The sequence below is a fragment of the Syngnathus acus genome, chromosome 20, assembly GCF_901709675.1.
Source record: "Syngnathus acus chromosome 20, fSynAcu1.2, whole genome shotgun sequence".
NCBI classification, from domain to species: Eukaryota; Metazoa; Chordata; class Actinopteri; order Syngnathiformes; family Syngnathidae; genus Syngnathus; species Syngnathus acus.
The window spans coordinates 3,743,904-3,763,238 of NC_051104.1; the positions used below are offsets into that span (position 1 = coordinate 3,743,904).

General features: G+C 47.7%; 4 protein-coding genes across 10 annotated transcripts; 1 reads left to right on the forward strand and 3 right to left on the reverse strand.

Moving 5' to 3' along the window:
* Positions 1–47: 47 nt before the first annotated feature.
* Positions 48–4,343, reverse strand: cpm (carboxypeptidase M). 4 transcript variants are annotated; one of them, XM_037280473.1, is made up of 10 exons: positions 4,224–4,343; positions 3,801–3,965; positions 3,428–3,525; positions 2,188–2,360; positions 1,905–2,007; positions 1,720–1,819; positions 1,488–1,658; positions 1,261–1,413; positions 1,050–1,198; positions 48–968 (listed from the first exon to the last, which is right to left on the reverse strand). In XM_037280473.1, the coding sequence occupies exons 2-10, from the start codon at positions 3,961–3,963 to the stop codon at positions 750–752; spliced, it is 1,329 nt and encodes a 442-aa protein (XP_037136368.1). In that variant the 5' UTR covers positions 3,964–3,965; positions 4,224–4,343; the 3' UTR covers positions 48–749. The 4 variants fall into 4 exon arrangements, with proteins under 4 accessions (XP_037136368.1, XP_037136369.1, XP_037136365.1 ...); XM_037280474.1 differs by having other exon boundaries at positions 1,488–1,654; positions 1,716–1,819; XM_037280470.1 differs by having other exon boundaries at positions 1,720–1,822.
* A 200-nt stretch (positions 4,344–4,543) lies between these two features.
* On the forward strand, positions 4,544–9,964 carry LOC119139616 (NACHT, LRR and PYD domains-containing protein 3-like). 4 transcript variants are annotated; one of them, XM_037280441.1, is made up of 9 exons: positions 4,544–4,660; positions 5,637–5,678; positions 5,759–6,068; positions 6,298–6,369; positions 6,546–8,349; positions 8,417–8,587; positions 8,669–8,842; positions 8,915–8,961; positions 9,030–9,964. In XM_037280441.1, exons 3-9 carry the CDS (start codon positions 5,813–5,815, stop codon positions 9,608–9,610), a joined length of 3,105 nt encoding a protein of 1,034 aa, XP_037136336.1. In that variant the 5' UTR covers positions 4,544–4,660; positions 5,637–5,678; positions 5,759–5,812; the 3' UTR covers positions 9,611–9,964. The 4 variants fall into 4 exon arrangements, with proteins under 4 accessions (XP_037136336.1, XP_037136335.1, XP_037136337.1 ...); XM_037280440.1 differs by having other exon boundaries at positions 5,637–6,068; XM_037280442.1 differs by lacking the exon at positions 6,298–6,369 and having other exon boundaries at positions 5,637–6,068; positions 6,525–8,349.
* A 4,675-nt stretch (positions 9,965–14,639) lies between these two features.
* On the reverse strand, positions 14,640–17,558 carry LOC119139630 (zinc finger protein OZF-like). The gene is made up of 3 exons (XM_037280475.1): positions 17,406–17,558; positions 17,198–17,372; positions 14,640–16,432 (listed from the first exon to the last, which is right to left on the reverse strand). The coding sequence occupies exons 2-3, from the start codon at positions 17,319–17,321 to the stop codon at positions 15,300–15,302; spliced, it is 1,257 nt and encodes a 418-aa protein (XP_037136370.1). The 5' UTR covers positions 17,322–17,372; positions 17,406–17,558; the 3' UTR covers positions 14,640–15,299.
* Positions 17,559–17,858: 300 nt separating this feature from the next.
* Positions 17,859–19,217, reverse strand: ddt (D-dopachrome tautomerase). The gene is made up of 3 exons (XM_037280493.1): positions 19,006–19,217; positions 18,435–18,610; positions 17,859–18,047 (listed from the first exon to the last, which is right to left on the reverse strand). Exons 1-3 carry the CDS (start codon positions 19,111–19,113, stop codon positions 17,975–17,977), a joined length of 357 nt encoding a protein of 118 aa, XP_037136388.1. The 5' UTR covers positions 19,114–19,217; the 3' UTR covers positions 17,859–17,974.
* Between the last annotated feature and the right edge of the window lie 118 nt (positions 19,218–19,335).

The window sequence follows — 19,335 nt, forward strand, 5'->3', positions numbered from 1 at the left end:
TTTGAATTGTTTTGTTCACTGGCCCCGGTGTTCTTTTTATTTTGGCTGTGATCATGCCCCCACCTGTTTTTTTTTTACTCTACAGTGTGATGATTATGAAATGAACTTTGTTTTGGGAGTTTAGTGGAGCCTGATTTTGAAACATTTTCAGAAAATAAAATACTTTACATCTTGAAAAGCAAAGCCCATTGCGTTGGTATTGGCACAACAACACAACTACAACTTTGCTAAACTTTTAAAATTCTTTTTAAGTAACAAAATTGCCAAACGAGAGAAATTTGATGTTGCAGATCCAACACGAGGAAATTCGATTACGTAACGTGCACTGTCAGAATTTTCAAATTTTTGCATGCTTGTGCGTCCACATTGAGCCTCCTGTTAGCTTGTGTGTGCACAGAGCGCCCCACGCCACCGCCGAGGAGGACTCACTGTGGCTCGTCGCACGCGACCCCAGCAACGCGCAGCGCAGCAACAACATCATAGAGTCCAACGACAGCGAGGAGGACGAGCAAAGCAACGCAGACCAGACTAAATGGCTCGGTCAAACGGGAAGTTCTTGCGGCGACCTATCCAAATGTGAGGACTTCTTCACCGTGGAGCCGCTCCCTGACAGCTAGAACAACCTCAATGCCAATCGCAGGCCCGTTACCCCCTCAGCCACGCCCTCTCCAGGCCGTCGACGACTTCTCTCTCTCGCTGTCCTCCTCGGCTTCCAATCATACCCCCCCCACCCCTCAACGCAAAGACCATCAGCTGATCAAGCGCTGCAACGCAAGGGCCGTTCCGAGCGGCGCCAGCGTCCATGGCGGCGGCGACGACGATGAAGGCCAGGTGGTTGAGAGCATGGGGTCACCCGTTGCCGTGGCGAAGCGACGCAACACAAAGTCGTGCGTCAGGGCCGAGTTTCGCTTCGGGCCGAAAGGGATGAAAAAAGTCTCCGTCAGCACCTCGTGGCCGGGATAGGTCACCTGGAGGTGGGGGGAGGATGCACACAAACATTGAGATCCAGGAAGTGTGTGCAACCAAGTGTGAGCGTGTGCGCGCTTAACAGTGAAAGTGTAGTTGCCCGGCAGCAGCAGTCTGTAGTATTCCCCGTGTTTGTTGGTCGTGAAGGGCTGCATGTTGCGGCGACCGGTCACCTCCACCACGGCGTTGCGCACGGCCACCCCCGACCCATCTAGCACGCGCCCTTTCACCCCTGAACACACACACAGAGTCAACGAGTAGGAGCGCCCGGCGTGGGCCGAGGCCCTCCCTTACCCAAGTGCACTTGGCGGATGAAGGCCAGCAGACTCCTCCTGTTGTCGGCCCACAAGGGAACGAGCTCCCTGGCCGGAGGGAACTTGCAGCATGACACCTCCAGCGTCACCTCCAGGCACTGAGCCCACACGTAGTTGTAGTCCTGCATACCGCCTGCCCACACACGCCAAGCCGCTCATTCTGAGGACTGCCAGGCTCCGATCGCAGCCACTCGAGCGGGCACTGACCCGAGAGCGGGTACCACTGGTAGCCGTTAGTGATGCCGTCCTTAAAGGGTCCCTGGTCTGCACAGCGACCCCCCTTGTGCATACTGGCATGGTTGCCCGAGTACACCTTGGCCAGGTGGACAAAGACGTCGTCATCGGGCGTCAAGCTGGCCTGACCCGCCAGCTCGCCACCTAAACACGCCTCAAACACGTTTGTCGCATGCGTGTGAAGGCGTGACTTGAGCGCGCTTACCGCTGTTGTCGTAAGCGTAGCTGGCCACCAGGGCGCCGCCGTGGAGGTTGGCCGAGAGGACAAACGTCTCCGTCTTCAACCAGCCAATCACGGCCCGCACCTGCTGCCACGAACGCAAAAATCAGAGGCACAATGGCGCAGGCGCGGCCGGGCACGCCCACTTGCAAAGTAACGGGCCGGCTGACCTCGGCCTCTCTGCCGCTGTCGTCGTCCGTGTCATGCTGCCCCGGTGGATCAGCGAAGGCATCAGGGAAGTTTCTATTCAGGTCCACGCCATTATGGTTGAACCTGACGTACACATGCACACACACAGTCACGAGTGGAACCAATGTGTTGTGCTGTTTTGATGTTCTCATTACACTGCAGTATTGATGGTGACAGGTAGAGGGCAGCAGCAAAAGAAAGGGGACGTGTTTGTATCTGCCGTGAGCGGTGCGCATGCGTTGCACGGGGTGTGGGCGCATGTACCTTCCTTGGCTGAGGTGGCAGTCGCTGTCAGCCCGGTCGAAGCCGTCCGGGTTCATCGTGGGCAGGAAGTGGACACGCGTGCTGTTCAGAATCTGCATGGCCCAGCTCTCGTTGCCATGGTAGCCACGCACCAGGTCGGACACTAGCTGCAGAAGCAGCTCGCGGCCCAGAACCTTCACGCACGGGGAAATTCAGTTTGTCACTGGCTGAAAGAGATCAAACAGGTCACAGCGCCGCCTTCTGCTATGGAGTGGCAATAGCGTGGGAATGCGAAAAATTCGTCGCTGAAACAAAGACGCCGGGAGGAGGGTGCGGAAAAGTCGTCAGCCAGCCCGGACGAGAGCGGATGAATGGACGCGGAAGGCGAGAAGGGTGGGAAAGGTGCAAACGTGTCGGGGCGGGACCGAGTACCCTGCGGCCATCCGGCTGGTTGCCAGGGTGACGGGCTAACGCGCACGCACGACACGATCACAGGTTGCGTGTTCCATCTTCCCTGAGCTGTCAGGTGGCCCCGCCCCCTCTGTCTCTCAGCGAATCAACATAGGACCAAAGTAGCAGGGCACGCAGATTGAAACAAGACCAAGCTCCTCACCTCAGAGTAAAAAAAAACAAAACGAATATGAGGCAGGAAGGATCAACGTGTGCATGTGCTGGTCCATGATAAGCAAAACAGGACGTTGGAATGTTTGTCATGCAGCTCAAGAGGATGCTGAGAAAATAAGCCTTGACAAAACAGGAAGCCGGCCACCAATCAACGGCTCAGCTTCCTGGCAGCCATCACGTCGAAACATTGGAGGCCCCAAAAACCAAAAACTGCACTGTTTAACGACGGCAAACAAAACAGAACAAACAAACACGCCCAGCGCATCTCACGCTCTCCGTTACACAACCACGGCCGCCATCTCGCTTGAAACGGTTTTGTCGTCGCTTGGGCCCCGAGCTACCAAGGCAACCGCTCACTTAATGCTTAGCGGCCCTGCTACGGTTGGCCGCTCACTTGATCGGGCTGAACTTTTCCACAGGTTGGCCGCATTCCTGCTGTGAATGTCTACATGCTGGTGCTGTCAGGTCAAAGGTCTTTTTCTCTGAGCCGACACACTCCACTGACGCCATTTATTTACTTTGTGGAAATAGACAAAACAGAGTGTGTTGGCTTGTGACAGGCTTTTGTGGATTTCCTTTAGACTCACTTCCTGTCTGCAGGGAGGGACCCTCTAAATGTGTGTATGTGTTGGCTCACCTCATTTCCATGCATGTTGGCCACATACTTGAACTCGGGGATCCCAATTGTGTGACGGTGGGGGCTCAGACCCAAAGCCAACACCCACAGCTGTTGACCTGCCGCGTAGACGCCACATGTGATTGTCATTCGTCATGCGCTTTTGGAACACTTTGGGTGCTCGTGACACTTGCTCGATGGCTGAGGCACGCATACACACGCTAATCTGAGTTAATCCAAGACAGTGCGTGTGTGTGCGTGTGTGTGATTGGCCAGATCAAAACACGGTGGATTAGATGAAGTGGAGTTTACAATCAGGTTAGGTGATCGCACAAACCAGTCAGTGTCACGATCGCCACGGTAACGGAAACCGAGACCTGACCCGTGTGGGTACCTGCGACCGAGCGTCCGATGCTGTACAGGTGCGCAATGTCTGGATTGGAAGCGTTGACCTGAAGAAGGTAATGCTCTATCTCGCGGTTGCTGTGGTAACGAAAGTCCAGCGTCATAGCGGCGGGGACAAGCATGAAGACGAGGAAGAGCTGGCGGTCCGACATGACTATGCAAAAAAAAACACAATAACCATCATGTAAATTGATCATCTCAAAGAAGAATGATCCCCAAACTTTCTCTCCACGAGACACTTTTTTTTCAACTAGAAACACTCAATAAAGATAGGGGACAAGAATTGATGATTGCACCGCAAAGACTCTTTCCAATTGATAAAACGCATACCAAAAGCAATATTAAGTTTTCCACTCAGGGTCCAAAAGGTCATTGAAAGAGCGCGGTGACGTCATGTCGTAGCCTCAGTTACCTGCGTGCTCTCAGCTTGTCGACGTCCACGCGATCTTGGGAGGGCGGGTAGTCAATCCGGAACCATCTGCGCTGCGGCTCTACTCACACGGGAGGAGGGGTGGGGGGCGTGGTCTTGTTAGATCAATGCACCCCCCCGTTCCAACTGGTTGATGCCCCGCCTCCAACAGATTCAGTCAGCCCACACCTGAGGTGATGGGCGCACAGCGGTGCTTTGGCGCCGCCTGGAGGCCGCTCCCAATGCTGCAAGTCGCAGCAAGAGCCACAAGAGGCAGGATTTCTTCCGAAACGTATTTCAACGTTCCCTCTATGAATTGGGCGGGCCAGGTGGTCTGACCTTTGGTTGCCACAGCGACGAGGACTTTGCCTAGACTACTTTCGAAAGGCTCTCGCTCACACGGTGAGACGAGACGACACGAAGAAGAACGTGAAGTGGATGTGAGTTTTCTTTCTTTTGTTTGACACATAGCATTGCTGTTGAAAAGGACTACTTGTCACGTTATTCAGTGAGTCAGTTAGTTAGCGAGCGAGTCGCTCGGCTAGTCTAAAGACGATTTGTTAGCTTGTTTGGCAATTGGTCAGACATTTCACTCGGTCCGCTTGTCGGTTATTCAGCTTTCAGTCGCTCAGTCATTTTCTCGATAAGTTGTCAGTTAATTACTTTGATTAAAGTTAGGGGACGGTCAGTGTTACCGTAGTGGCCCAAATATAAGACGACGCTGATTACAAGACGACCCCTTCTTTTTCAAGACTCAAGTTTGAAAAAAGACCTTTAGAGCACCTAATTTAATTTTGATACAAACAATTACAGAAAGAAATGATGATAACAATATGTTCAAGAGAAAAAGCATGTTATTTTGCCTCATCAAATCATCGTCTTAATATCTGAACATTTAAATATGTAAACTAAAGTGCAATCACATTTGTAAATGAACGGCTTCTGGTTTTTCCATTTATGTTATCTCTTCTCTTTTCTATCTTTTTATTTTTCTTCGTCGTGCAACCGCTATTTTTATTTTTCTTCGTGACAGGGGTTCGCTTTGGCCTGATGAGTTAAGTTCACCATTTGCTTTAAAGATATTTGGCACCATCCAGCGTTGTTAATGGGTATAATGTCTAGACCCCGAATGTAAGACAACCCCCACGTCTTATTTCAATGCCAAAAACACCGTCTTATATTCGGGCCAATACGGTACTTCTTTAGGTAACATAACAATAAGGAAGTGAACCCAGCAGCAAAGTCATTGTCAAACAGCCTTGAGGACCAGGAAGAAGCCGCTGTGCATGAGGAAGGTCGTAAAAAGAGCAGACTTTGGTCTCCACTGGCATCTTGTAGGGACATCGGGCGGGCGACCTTTAGATGCGGAATGCTACTGTGGTCGTCGCTTATCCCTTTGCCTCACATTCATTTCAGGTTTTCTCTTGATCAAAAGTTAACTCACACCCCATCGAGGAGGTGAGAACACGGAGCTCACCCACGCGGTGACGCAAATCAGAGCAACGCCAGCCAAACGACTTTACGAACCCGAATTCCAGTACGGCCATAAAAGAAGTCGTAAAACAGATCTGCTGCTCCTCCATGCGGGAAAGATGGCTCTCGATAACGAGAGCAAGGAGCTGCTGTGGCATACGCTCACTGATCTGGAGCAGGATGACTTCAAGGTCTTCAAGTTCCATATGCACCTGCCCGGGAACATTGGCCCAAACGCAGACCAGGTGGACATCGCCGACCAGCTGGCAAAGAAGCACGGCAAGAAGGCTGTGGAGGAGACCATCAAGATTCTGGAGAAGATCAACAACTACAACCTTGCCCAGAAGCTGCGCAGGGACGCGGCGCAAATCAAAGGTAAGGTGAGGTTGTCGCACGCCAACGTGGCTTCTGGTGGAGGTCTTCCAGAAAGTAGCTTACCTGAAAACTCTCAGATGATGCACTCGACTGCTGAAACAAACTCAGAGCCGCTCAACAGCTCTGGTTTAGCTTCTGTCTGATGAGGAACCTCCTTTCTGGAATACCCCGAGGAGCCCGTCCCAATCTGCAAGCAAGCCCTTCACCTGAATCTTCGACGTGTTTGCAGATGCCCGCGAGCGTGGAAGGAGCAACATGGTGATGGCTAGGAGGAACAAGGCCTGCGGCTTGCATAGAACAAGTAAGTTGAGCTGTCCAACCGCTAAGATGAGCCCAGTTGCCTCCTTCACTTGCCTCCTTCAGGCTCCCGTGTTTATATGGCGGCATCGGTGCAGCACGCTTGCGGCCAGGCCTAAAGACATGTTTGCGACACAGGATCTCCTTCTACTCCCTCGCGTGTCACCCATGCGCCCTCAGGTAGCATCTTCTCAGTGGATAACGACCAGATCGGCATATTCAAGCGAGAGCTGCAAGAGAACCTGCGGGGGACTTATGTCAACGCTCCCGTGGACGATACGGAGCCCAACCAGCAGGAGCGTCTGGACGACGTCTACACCGAGCTCTGCATTACCCGCGGCGGCGCCGCTCTCCCCGACAACCAGCACGAGGTCCTTCATATGGAGATGTGCGGCGTGGCCAAGGAGAAGTCCATCGAGCCGTGCGACATCTTCGAAAGCGGGAAGCCCGTCCGCAGGCTGCTCACCGTAGGCTTCGCGGGCATCGGGAAAACCTTCCTGGTGCGCAAGTTTGTGCTGGACTGGGCCAGCGGGAGAACCAACAGAGACGTGGACTTCATCTTTCCTTTCACCTTCCGCGAGTTGAACTTGGAGAAGAAGAAAAGCTTTTCGCTGGCAGAGCTCATCCGCCACTTCATCTTGGAGAGCAAGGCCATGAGCGTCGAGATGCTGAACGTTATCTTGGTCAGGCTGCAAGCCTCGGGCAAGCTCCACTTCCAAAGCAGCAGCATCAAGATTTTGTTTGTGCTGGACGGTCTGGACGAGTGCCGCCTCAAACTGGACCTTAGCGACAAGAGCAAGGTGGACCTGGATGTGACCCAAGCCTACCGCGTGGAGGTTCTCCTGGCGCATCTCATCAAGGGGAATCTGCTTCCATGCGCCCGGATTTGGATCACCACGCGGCCCCAGGCGGCCCACGACATCCCACCACACCTCGTGGACAGCAGAACCGAGGTGAAAGGCTTCAGCGACTCCCAGAGGCTGGACTATTTCAGGAAGAGTTTCCCGGAGTACATCATCAAACACATCCAGAAGTCCCGCAGCATTTTCATCATGTGCCACATGCCCATCTTCTGCTGGCTCACCGCCACTGTTCTCCAAGATTATCTGGACACCGGAAAGGAGGTGGAGCTGCCCAAAACCCTGACCGAGGTGTACACAAAGTTCCTGCTCTATCACCTGGAAAAGTCAAAGAAGCGAGAGAAACGGAAGAGCATCAAGTACATCAAAGCGCTGGCCAAGCTGGCTTTTCAGCAACTGATGAAAAAGCAGCAGATCTTCTACGAGAGCGACTTGCGGGAAAGCGGCTTGGATTACCTGCAGGCTGCAAAACACTCGGGAGTCTTCACCAGGGTCTTCAAGGAGGTACACCCGCTCAAGAAGAACCAAGGCTATACGATGTTTCAGTTCATCCACCTGACCATCCAGGAATATCTCTCTGCTCTGTACGTGATGATGAGCCTGTTCCAGGACAACAAGAACGTGCTGGGTGTTTCCGAGTTGACGTTGACGCCTTGCAAGCAGAAGCCGCTCGTTCGGGTCCATGAGGCGGCCATCCACAAAGCCTCAGAGAGTGACGGAAACTTGGACTTATTCCTCCGCTTCCTGCTGGGCCTGTCCTTGCAGTGCAACCAGGACCTCCTGGGTAAGCTGCTGAAGGCTCCCAAGAACTCCAGACACAGCAAAGAAGAAACGGTCAGTTTGATCAACCAACGGATAGAGAAGAACTCTCCCGAGGAGAACATCAACTTGTTCTACTGCCTGAACGAACTGAAGGACGAGTCCCTGCTGGAGCAGATCCAACAATACCTAAGCTCGGGGCGGTTGTCCTCGGATTACCTACCTACGGCCATGTGGTCGGCCCTGGTCTTCTTCTTACGGTCTTCTGACAAAGCCATGAGCTGCTTTGACCTTAAGCTCTACTCTGCGTCCGAGGTGGGGCTCCGGATGCTGCTGCCGGTGGTCAAGGCTTCTCAAAAATCAGTGTAGGTACCCTCGAGCCAGCACGTAGAACCACCCGTGCCCGTGTCAGTCGCTCTCTTGTCTTCTCAGGCTCAACGACTGCAACCTGAACAAGAGAAGCTGCGAGATGCTGGCCTCCGTTCTAAGCTCGCCCTGCAACCTGAGGGATCTGGATCTCAGCGACAACAACTTGTACGACGACGGGCTGGAGACGCTTGCCGCCGGACTGGCAAAGCCGCAGTGTACCTTGCAAGTTCTCTGGTAAGGCTCTCCTCCACCTCCGTGGAGTGCCAGAAGGAACCTTAGGCTTGGCCCGCCCGCTTTTCTACCCCTTTCCGGCAGGCTCTCGGGCTGCATGATCACCACGCGAGGATGCGTTTCACTGGCCAAAGCTCTCCGGTCCAACCCCTCCCACCTCCAAGTGCTGGACCTGAGCTACAATCACCCCGGAGAGGAAGGAAAGCAGGCCTTGGAGGCGGTCCAAAAGGATCCTCGGTGCAGTCTGCAGACCGTCTGGTAGGATCCAAACATCTTCCAGGGAGCTCACTTGTCTGAATCGATTGACGACACTTGTGCGTCTTTTTTCAGCCTGGACTACAGCGGCAAAGAACGTTTGATTCCCGGTGTCGAGAAATGTGAGTCCGCTTCCGGTGGTCGACCACTTTCAAGATGTAACCTTTTAGCCTTGTCGTCTCGTTCTCAGATTGGTGCGGACCCACGTTGGATTCCGACACGGCTCACAACTGCCTCCAAATGTCAGAGCATGGCAAGAAGGTGACGGTGGTTCTGGTGGAGCAGCTCTACCCCCAAAACCCACAGAGGTTCACTCATTGGCGTCAGGTTCTTTGCACGAGCGGATTGAGTGGACGCTGCTACTGGGAGGTGGACGTGGAGGGGAAGGTCTACGTGGCTGTGACCTACGACGGGTTCCGGCGAGTCGGGGAGGGTGACGATGTGTGTCTGGGCGCCTCGGAAGCTTCCTGGGCGCTGATCTGCGAAGACGACGGCACCTACTCTGTTGGCCACCGGGAAAAGACACTGGGCCTCGCAGCTTGTCCCGCACCGGCGTCCGGAAGGGTGGGCGTGTTCGTGGACCATCCCCGCGGCGTGCTGTCCTTCTTCGAAGTGACTTCGGGGGGGAGGAGACTTCTCCACACCTACCACGCCACCTTCACGCAGCCACTTTATCCAGCTTTCGGATTCGGCTTTGATAACGGATTTGACGGCATCGGGAATTCTGTGTCCATCGCCAGTAAAGGGGCGTCCGTATCCACCCGCTTCTAGGCGCCATGTTCATCCAATGAGCAACCAACAGAGGCAGAGGGCGCCCTCGCCCATTCACTGCACAGCACACATTAGTCATCGTTCGCGTTGAGCAAAGCGCACGTTAGCCTTGGCGGTGATATTCTCCGCTAATGTTGACTCGTGAGTGAACGATTCGTTCAAAAGAACACATTTTTTCAGTGAACGAGAGTGAATGAATCACTTCCTAAGGTGATTCGTTCTTTTTTCAGTTAATATGACTTCAACCAACATGCAATAACGTAACTTGTTCCACACAGTAGGTGTCAGTAATGTGCATTAAAGCTGGTGCCACCTCGCTGTAAAAAAAAGATTTGCCAAAGAAAGAAAGAACCACTCACTGAAACACCACTTCTTTTGTGCTTGTTTTTTCCAAGCTAATAACTAACTTTATTGCATGATAGGATGCGCCGTTATGCAACAGTGGGGAAATTATGTCTCTCTTTGGGTAATCTTGATTATATAACACTTATAGTAGTTTTTAAATAACGTGTATGCATATACACGTCTAAATATTGTTATCCAATATATCTACTGCAATTTCACATTAGATTGCTGGTTTGAAATGTACTTTTGTTATTATTATTTTAATCGTTTATGTTAAAACTTGTCTGGTGTTTTATTCCTTGTTTTTATATTTTTGGGCATGAAAACATAAAAATCTGACATTTAGTCAACTGCTTTATATGACAATATGGATATGTGCTTTACATTGTGTACATATGTGTTGCTGTCCCCCAAAATAAAGAGCAAGTAGTCAAATACACATTCTTGACACGTACAAAAAAATGCATAAAATTTTTTGGTACACCTGAAAATGGTGGTGTACCTAATGGACTGTCCGTGTGACGTCACAGATCAACCAGCCAATCAGGAGGTGAGGGTGGGTGTGGCATTTTTCACTTTCAGTTCAGCTTTGGCCATGTTTTTTCCCTAATGAAGTGGCCTGTTATTAGGTACACCTGAAAATGGCGGTGTACCTAAAGGAGTGTCTGTGTGATGTCACAGATCAAACAGCCAATCAGAAAGTGGGGGTGAGGGCGGGTGTGGCACTTTTCACTTAAACCAGGGGTGTCGACCTCCAGTCCTCGAGGGGCCGCGTCCCAATATGTTTTCCAAGTTACCCTCGTTAAACACACCTGCGTGAAAACATTTAGCTCATTTTCACGTTCTCGGTAGCTAAAACTTTTCACGCAGGTGCACTTAACGAGGGAATCACACGGACACTCCATTAGGTACACCGCCATTTTCAAGTGTACCTAATAACAGGCCACTTTATTAGGGAAATATCATGGTCAAAGGTCACAGGTGTCAAGCTGTAGTCCTCGGGGCCGCGTTCCAATATGTTTTCCAAGTTACCCTCGTTAAGCACACCTGCGTGAAAACATTTAGCTCATTTTCACGTTCTCGGGAGCTAAATCTTTTCACGCAGGTGCACTTAACGAGGGAATTACACGGCCACTCCATTAGGTACACCGCCATTTTCAAGTGTACCTAATAACAGGCCACTTTATTAGGGAAATATCATGGTCAAAGGTCACAGGTGTCAAGCTCTAGTCCTCGGGGCCGCGTTCCAATATGTTTTCCAAGTTACCCTCGTTAAGCACACCTGCGTGAAAACATTTAGCTCATTTTCACGTTCTCGGGAGCTAAAACTTTTCACGCAGGTGCACTTAACGAGGGAATTACACGGACACTCCATTAGGTACACCGCCATTTTCAAGTGTACCTAATAACAGGCCACTTTATTAGGGAAATATCATGGTCAAAGGTCACAGGTGTCAAGCTCTAGTCCTCGGGGCCGCGTTCCAATATGTTTTCCAAGTTACCCTCGTTAAGCACACCTGCGTGAAAACATTTAGCTCATTTTCACGTTCTCGGGAGCTAAATCTTTTCACGCAGGTGCACTTAACGAGGGAATTACACGGCCACTCCATTAGGTACACCGCCATTTTCAAGTGTACCTAATAACAGGCCACTTTATTAGGGAAATATCATGGTCAAAGGTCACAGGTGTCAAGCTCTAGTCCTCGGGGCCGCGTTCCAATATGTTTTCCAAGTTACCCTCGTTAAGCACACCTGCGTGAAAACATTTAGCTCATTTTCACGTTCTCGGGAGCTAAAACTTTTCACGCAGGTGCACTTAACGAGGGAATTACACGGACACTCCATTAGGTACACCGCCATTTTCAAGTGTACCTAATAACAGGCCACTTTATTAGGGAAATATCATGGTCAAAGGTCACAGGTGTCAAGCTCTAGTCCTCGGGGCCGCGTTCCAATATGTTTTTCAAGTTACCCTCGTTAAGCACACCTGCGTGAAAACATTTAGCTCATTTTCACGTTCTCGGGAGCTAAAACTTTTCACGCAGGTGCACTTAACGAGGGAATCACACGGACACTCCATTAGGTACACCGCCATTTTCAAGTGTACCTAATAACAGGCCACTTTATTAGGGAAATATCATGGTCAGAGGTCACAGGTGTCAAGCTCTAGTCCTCGGGGCCGCGTTCCAATGTGTTTTCCAAGTTACCCTCGTTAAACACACCTGCGTGAAAACATTTAGCTCATTTTCACGTTCTCGGGAGCTAAAACTTTTCACGCAGGTGCACTTAACGAGGGAATCACACGGACACTCCATTAGGTACACCGCCATTTTCAAGTGTACCTAATAACAGGCCACTTTATTAGGGAAATATCATGGTCAAAGGTCACAGGTGTCAAGCTCTAGTCCTCGGGGCCGCGTTCCAATATGTTTTTCAAGTTACCCTCGTTAAGCACACCTGCGTGAAAACATTTAGCTCATTTTCACGTTCTCGGGAGCTAAAACTTTTCACGCAGGTGCACTTAACGAGGGAATCACACGGACACTCCATTAGGTACACTGCCATTTTCAAGTGTACCTAATAACAGGCCACTTTATTAGGGAAATATCATGGTCAGAGGTCACAGGTGTCAAGCTCTAGTCCTCGGGGCCGCGTTCCAATATGTTTTCCAAGTTACCCTCGTTAAACACACCTGCGTGAAAACATTTAGCTCATTTTCACGTTCTCGGGAGCTAAAACTTTTCACGCAGGTGCACTTAACGAGGGAATCACACGGACACTCCATTAGGTACACCGCCATTTTCAAGTGTACCTAATAACAGGCCACTTTATTAGGGAAATATCATGGTCAAAGGTCACAGGTGTCAAGCTCTAGTCCTCGGGGCCGCGTTCCAATATGTTTTCCAAGTTACCCTCGTTAAGCACACCTGCGTGAAAACATTTTGCTCATTTTCACGTTCTCGGGAGCTAAATCTTTTCACGCAGGTGCGCTTAACGAGGGAATCACACGGACACTCCATTAGGTACACCGCCATTTTCAAGTGTACCTAATAACAGGCCACTTTATTAGGGAAATATCATGGTCAGAGGTCACAGGTGTCAAGCTCTAGTCCTCGGGGCCGCGTTCCAATATGTTTTCCAAGTTACCCTCGTTAAACACACCTGCGTGAAAACATTTAGCTCATTTTCACGTTCTCGGGAGCTAAAACTTTTCACGCAGGTGCACTTAACGAGGGAATCACACGGACACTCCATTAGGTACACCGCCATTTTTAAGTGTACCTAATAACAGGCCACTTTATTAGGGAAATATCATGGTCAAAGGTCACAGGTGTCAAGCTCTAGTCCTCGGGGCCGCGTTCCAATATGTTTTCCAAGTTACCCTCGTTAAGCACACCTGCGTGAAAACATTTAGCTCATTTTCACGTTCTCGGGAGCTAAAACTTTTCACGCAGGTGCACTTAACGAGGGAATCACACGGACACTCCATTAGGTACACCGCCATTTTTAAGTGTACCTAATAACAGGCCACTTTATTAGGGAAATATCATGGTCAAAGGTCACAGGTGTCAAGCTCTAGTCCTCGGGGCCGCGTTCCAATATGTTTTCCAAGTTACCCTCGTTAAGCACACCTGCGTGAAAACATTTAGCTCATTTTCACGTTCTCGGGAGCTAAAACTTTTCACGCAGGTGCACTTAACGAGGGAATCAAACGGACACTCCATTAGGTACACCGCCATTTTCAAGTGTACCTAATAACAGGCCACGTTATTAGGGAAATATCATGGTCAAAGGTCACAGGTGTCAAGCTCTAGTCCTCGGGGCCGCGTTCCAATACGTTTTCCAAGTTACCCTCGTTAAGCACACCTGCGTGAAAACATTTAGCTCATTTTCACGTTCTCGGGAGCTAAAACTTTTCACGCAGGTGCACTTAACGAGGGAATCACACGGACACTCCATTAGGTACACCGCCATTTTCAAGTGCCACACCCGCCCTCACCCCCACTTTCTGATTGGCTGTTTGATCCGTGACGTCACTTGGACACTCTATTAGGTACACCGCCATTTTCAGGTGTACCTAATAACAGGCCACTTCATTAGGGAGAAAGCTTAAGTGAAAGAGAAAAGTGCCACACCTGCCCTCACCCACACTTTCTGATTGGCTGTTTGATCTGTGACGTAACTCGGATGCTTCATGTGGTACAGTTGGTGAACAAGAAATGCAATTCACTGACTCGTTCGTGAACGAGAAGATACGTCATTTTTTCTTCTTCGTTTTGTTTTACGGCGAGGTGGCACCAGTTTCAATGCGCATTACCGACACCTACGGTGTGGGATAAGTTACGTCATAAAATATATTTGGTTTATTTTATAAAATCCTGGAACAAAAAAATCACTTCTATCACATTAAAAGTGATCATTGTGAACTATTTATGTAAATTTTGTTGAAAAAGGGGCTGGCGGAGTGGTCTCGTGATTTTGGCGGACTCACACATTGATGACTGGGCAGTTTTGTTTTCATTTACCAAATTCATTATTATATTTGCCAAATATGGATGGCGCTACCCAGCATCACAAACCTCAGCCTCTTTTGCCCACACGGTATGTGAGAACTACCCCATCAGAACACAAAGCCCCCAAACAGTTACGTCTGACTTCCAACTGCGACAGGCAATAAGACAGCTGACAAGCTTTGCGAACAAAGAACACTTTATTGGCCAGCAGGCAATACACAACCGTAGCAAGTGAGAGTCCCAAATTATTTTTATTCATTCATCCAGAGTAGGCCGTTATGTACATATTTTCATTCGCAAAGTCAATCCGGCGGCAGACAGCAGATGAAGACAAAGCAAAATAAAAGCTCATAGAAATACTTTCACATAATAAACTTCATCACAAAATGTCTATTTTGGTTTCCTCAAAAGCTCATTTTAATCAATCAATTTGACAAAGGACACTGTATGACAGATCAAATTTGAAGTACAACTATTTGATTTGGTTTGATGCACACACATCTTCAACCTTGACCAAATTATTTTTGTAAAACAACAAAAAAACACAAACCCCTATAAACCAATAACTAAACGTACAGCTAAAACCAAAACAAACTATAATTAAGAATCCAAAACTATTACCACCCCGATGACAGTTTAGTATATTTTTTAATTCATTAACTAATACTTGAATGTTTCACTGTGATGAATAAAACGAAACATAGAATATAATTATCCTTGATAGGCGAATGCGGGAATCTTTGTCCACAAATTTGGCAGGCAAAAAGTTACTCACCAGTGTGGATTGTTGTGTCTAAGTGACCCTCATGAAGGAATCATTGTCCACAAAGTTAGCAGGAAATAGGTTTTTGGCGAGTGTGGGTTCTTGTGTGTATTTTTAAGCCTCCCTTCTGAGAGAATCTGTGGCCACAAACTGAGCAGGTAAACGGTTTCTCACCAGTATGGGTTCTTGTGTGTACTTTTAAGCTTCCCTTCTGAGAGAATCTTTGGCCACAAACTGAGCAGGAAAAGGGTTTCTCACCAGTATGGCTTCTTGTGTGTATTTTTAAGTTTCCCCTGTGAGAGAATCTTTGGCCACAAACGGAGCAAGAAAAGGGTTTCTCACCAGTGTGGGTTCTTCTGTGTTTTTCTAAGTTTGCCTTATCCGAGAATCTTTGGCCACAAAATGGGCAGGCAAATGGTTTCTCACCAGTGTGTGTTCTTGTGTGTTTATTTAAGCCTACCTTCTGTGAGAAAGTTTGGCCACAAACTGAGCAAGAAAAAGGTTTCTCACCAGTGTGTGTTCTTGCATGTGCTTTTAAGTGTCCCTTATGAGAGAATCGTTGGCCACAAACAGAGCAGGAAAATGGTTTCTCACCAGTGTGGGTTCTTGTGTGCTGGTTTAAGTTTCCTTTCTGAAAAAATGTTTGGCCACAAACCGAGCAGCAAAAAGGTTTCTCACCTGTGTGTATTAGTACGTGTCGTTTGAAACTCGTTTTATGAGCGAACATTTTCCAACACCGAGAACATTTCCATTGTTTGCTTTCGGACTGGTATACAATATCACAGTCACCATCAGCGCTAGGAGCATGTGACATGTCATCACAATCTGATGCTGGAGATAAGAGGCCGTCTGCTTGCAATCCTCCACAGTGGTCTCCGTTATTTTCTGTTGTCATTTGTTGACTTAAGCTGCTTCTTGGAGGCTCCGCCCCTTTGTCCATCTCACGACGACCCTCATCTATACTCTTCAAAGAGAGCACGCTGTAGACATCCTCTTCTTCCTTCTCCTTTTTAATGTCGTAGAGGTCTTTTTCCTCCTCTTTTATGTGAAATTGCTCCGACTCCACGTCATCTGTTTTGATGACAGGATGCACTTTGTCTTTTTGCTTAATAAAGTGGGCAAGCTCTTTGTCCTCCTTTTCCTCTTTAATGTGAAGGCGCTCTGGCTTCTGCTGCTCAGGACCAAAATATTCACTGATATCTGCAAACACAAACACACATGTAATGTGATTTACATTTACAACAAACGTTATTGGGAGAGCCAAATGATTAATAATTACCACGTTACTGCTTGAGTCTTTATACGGGATTATTCTTAAAGGACACATCTTGGAAAATCGACTTTTTTTATTGCTTTTAAAATAATTTTCTTGTGTATTTGGAGTCTCCAGGAGTGTAGAAAAGTTTAATATATATATCCCTCCAGGTGCTGCAGAGATACTGTTATGATCGTTTTGGGGGGCTATTTTTTTACTTCGTTCAGATTTGTCTTTTTTCTATGACCTTTTTTTTTTTTAAATATATTACATCACATCTGTTGAGCCAGGACAAACCAAAGGGTTTATTGTTGGGCAACTGGGAACTGTTGATGGAACGGGGAACATTTTCAGATCGGACACTTCCGGTTAAAGGTCCGGTGAGCATGACAGCGTTAAGTGTACCACGCCAACGTGAATAAAAACTACAACCCGGTTGGGTTGAATCAAGACCAGAGTGTATGCCTCGTTTATAAAAACAAAATTCTTTAACAGCGTGGTTACTTTGTTTTTGTAAAGCGATGTGTCACGGCAAAGTCGTTATGAAAGCGTTACATAAATCAATATTGTATCGCATTCCTTCTTTAGTCTTATTCTCGTTATTCTGTCTATGATATGCAGTAGGATTCTCCTAAAAATAAAAACTGGACGATTAATCGTGGTATGAAACAGTTATTTCCTAAGCAAGTGAGAGAAAGACGTGTACAAACCTGCTCTAATTAACACAACACGAGGCTGCTGCCAAAGAGTTTCCAGTCGTGGACGATGACGGTCCTTTTCCTCTTTTGATGCACAAATTTCCTCCGCGTACTTTGCTGTGGTCCTGGCACGCATTTTCACTCTACTATCCCAACACTTCGCCACCTCTGTCCAACCACGTTTCGCTAACAGGCGCGCCTTCTTGTCAAAGGCTTGCAGGCTAATTTGAGTTAACTTGGCTGAGAATTTCAAAACACAAAGAGAGAACACAGACACGTGAAGAGGTTAGTTTGAATGATGGTCGTATATTGTCAACGATTCAGTCTGTAGTGGGGCGGGCGCGGACGTCGGCCATTTTTGAAATCTAACTACGGCAACTGCAGTAGGTCAGATCAGTAACCGTGATGCGTGCCCAAATCAGAGATGATACATTTGAAGTTAATTGAAAAATAAAAGCTACGTCCTGATTTACGAGTCGAATAATAGAGGTATAATCATGCGTGAATACTTTTAAATTCAGATTATAAACAATGCTTTTTCCTATGCCTTTAGTGATTGAAATATTTCATATTTTTATATTTATTTATTTTAGTGTGTTTCTGCTTTTAAATATATAAATATATAAAGGAGTCTTTCAGTCATATCATGCGCACACACGCACAAACACAGGTGTTGAGTTTTTAGGTGTTGAACAATTTTTAATATTCTTTGTTCACACAACATTTTGAATAAAACTTATATCAACTGCTTAAAACTTTTTTTTTTGTCTCACATTTACAGACTGTGCTTTATAGATAGCTCATAACTGTTCCGGCCTTTCCAACCTGGTGAGGCTGCAAACTGTGGAACTGAAGGGTAATCCTGTGAATAAGAATAAAAAGGAGTCAAGCATTTACCAAATCTATAAACAGTGATTGCAGAACCACACATGAAAAAAAAATCTGCAAAGTAGATACAGTATATGCATTATTTAGAAATTTACAGATTTGCACAAACGATAGTATTTATTTATCAATGGCGGCGGAGGTACGTACTCTACGTTACGTACGTGTTACATACACTCCTCTGCTTTTTTGCCCAGATCTACGTAAACCGCAATGTTCTCTGATTGGTTCTACATATTCCGTCTGTATATTACGGAAGCCACACAAAACAACTTATAAAAGGCACACCTTCGTTTGTTGAGAAAATGAAAGGCTTTTAAGTGCGCCTTATGTTGCGGAAAATACGATAAGCTCTGGTACACACCTGTCTTCAGTCAGAGCAAGCTCTCTGGTTAGAAACTCAAAGAGCTTGGCACTGTGCTCCTTATTCTTGTCAGCAGTGTCGGTTACCCCGATAGCAGATATCGACAACACCACACAGGGAGTGCAAGTTCCTGCCATCATCATTGGTAACCCCGGCTTTACAATCAAGTGCATTCTCTGTAAGAAAGAATTCGGCAGACAAATCATTTATATCATTGATTAAAGATAAATCATTCATATCATTGATTTAAATTGATTAAAACCTGGCCGAATTTCCATCAAGCTCACGGTGGGCCTAAAAAATAACGGACTGTGTTATGCATTACATGTGTAAAGACATGCGCCCGCTTAGTTCTGTGGAAGGAGAAGGATTCCATTTCTTGTTGAATAGTTTCACTGTTACATTTAGTGTTATTAACATTGGGCCAAATATTGTATTAATCTTTTTTTTTAACTGGGAAAATTTGATTGATGACAGTGGGGGTGTTGAAACGATTAACCTTTACAAGGATGATATGTTAGAATGTTATTATGACTTTTTTTCTGCAGTGCTAAATTGTAGCATTACTCACGTCAAGTGGCTTTCCCAAAACATCCGCAGCGAATGTACATAGCTTTTTCAGGAAATCCGCCGAGAATGAGCTTGCTGGTAAATTGCTCTGCAATTCGACAAACGGCATATTTATCGGTGAACGGAGAGCAACAAAATCCTCGTCGTCTGTCAAAGTGTGGAATGTGTCTGATTTTCTTCTTGTGATTTTGATTGGCTGTTGGGATTCAGGGTGCATTGCCGCCACCTACCGGACTGGAGTTTGAATCATTCGCGTGGAGGATAAGAAAAAAAAACTATCAACGTAAAACCTCTCCTCTGACCCTGTTCCCCCCAAGTAGTCCCATATATG

Excerpts from the sequence above, each read along its gene's own strand:
- cpm (XM_037280470.1), bottom strand. The coding sequence starts at position 3,963 with ATGTCGGACCGCCAGCTCTTCCTCGTCTTCATGCTTGTCCCCGCCGCT. Across the intron at positions 3,526-3,800 it reads CATCGGACGCTCGGTCGCAG|GTCAACAGCTGTGGGTGTTG; the intron begins GTACCCACACGG and ends TCTACGCGGCAG. Across the intron at positions 2,361-3,427 it reads CCAACATGCATGGAAATGAG|GTTCTGGGCCGCGAGCTGCT; the intron begins GTGAGCCAACAC and ends CCGTGCGTGAAG.
- LOC119139616 (XM_037280440.1), top strand. The coding sequence starts at position 5,813 with ATGGCTCTCGATAACGAGAGCAAGGAGCTGCTGTGGCATACGCTCACT. Across the intron at positions 8,350-8,416 it reads AAGGCTTCTCAAAAATCAGT|GCTCAACGACTGCAACCTGA; the intron begins GTAGGTACCCTC and ends TTGTCTTCTCAG. Across the intron at positions 8,843-8,914 it reads TGCAGTCTGCAGACCGTCTG|CCTGGACTACAGCGGCAAAG; the intron begins GTAGGATCCAAA and ends GTCTTTTTTCAG.
- LOC119139630 (XM_037280475.1), bottom strand. The coding sequence starts at position 17,321 with ATGCGTGCCAGGACCACAGCAAAGTACGCGGAGGAAATTTGTGCATCA. Across the intron at positions 16,433-17,197 it reads TGTTGTGTTAATTAGAGCAG|ATATCAGTGAATATTTTGGT; the intron begins GTTTGTACACGT and ends TTGTGTTTGCAG.
- ddt (XM_037280493.1), bottom strand. The coding sequence starts at position 19,113 with ATGCCGTTTGTCGAATTGCAGAGCAATTTACCAGCAAGCTCATTCTCG. Across the intron at positions 18,611-19,005 it reads TTTTGGGAAAGCCACTTGAC|AGAATGCACTTGATTGTAAA; the intron begins GTGAGTAATGCT and ends TCTTTCTTACAG. Across the intron at positions 18,048-18,434 it reads CTTGCTCTGACTGAAGACAG|GATTACCCTTCAGTTCCACA; the intron begins GTGTGTACCAGA and ends TCTTATTCACAG.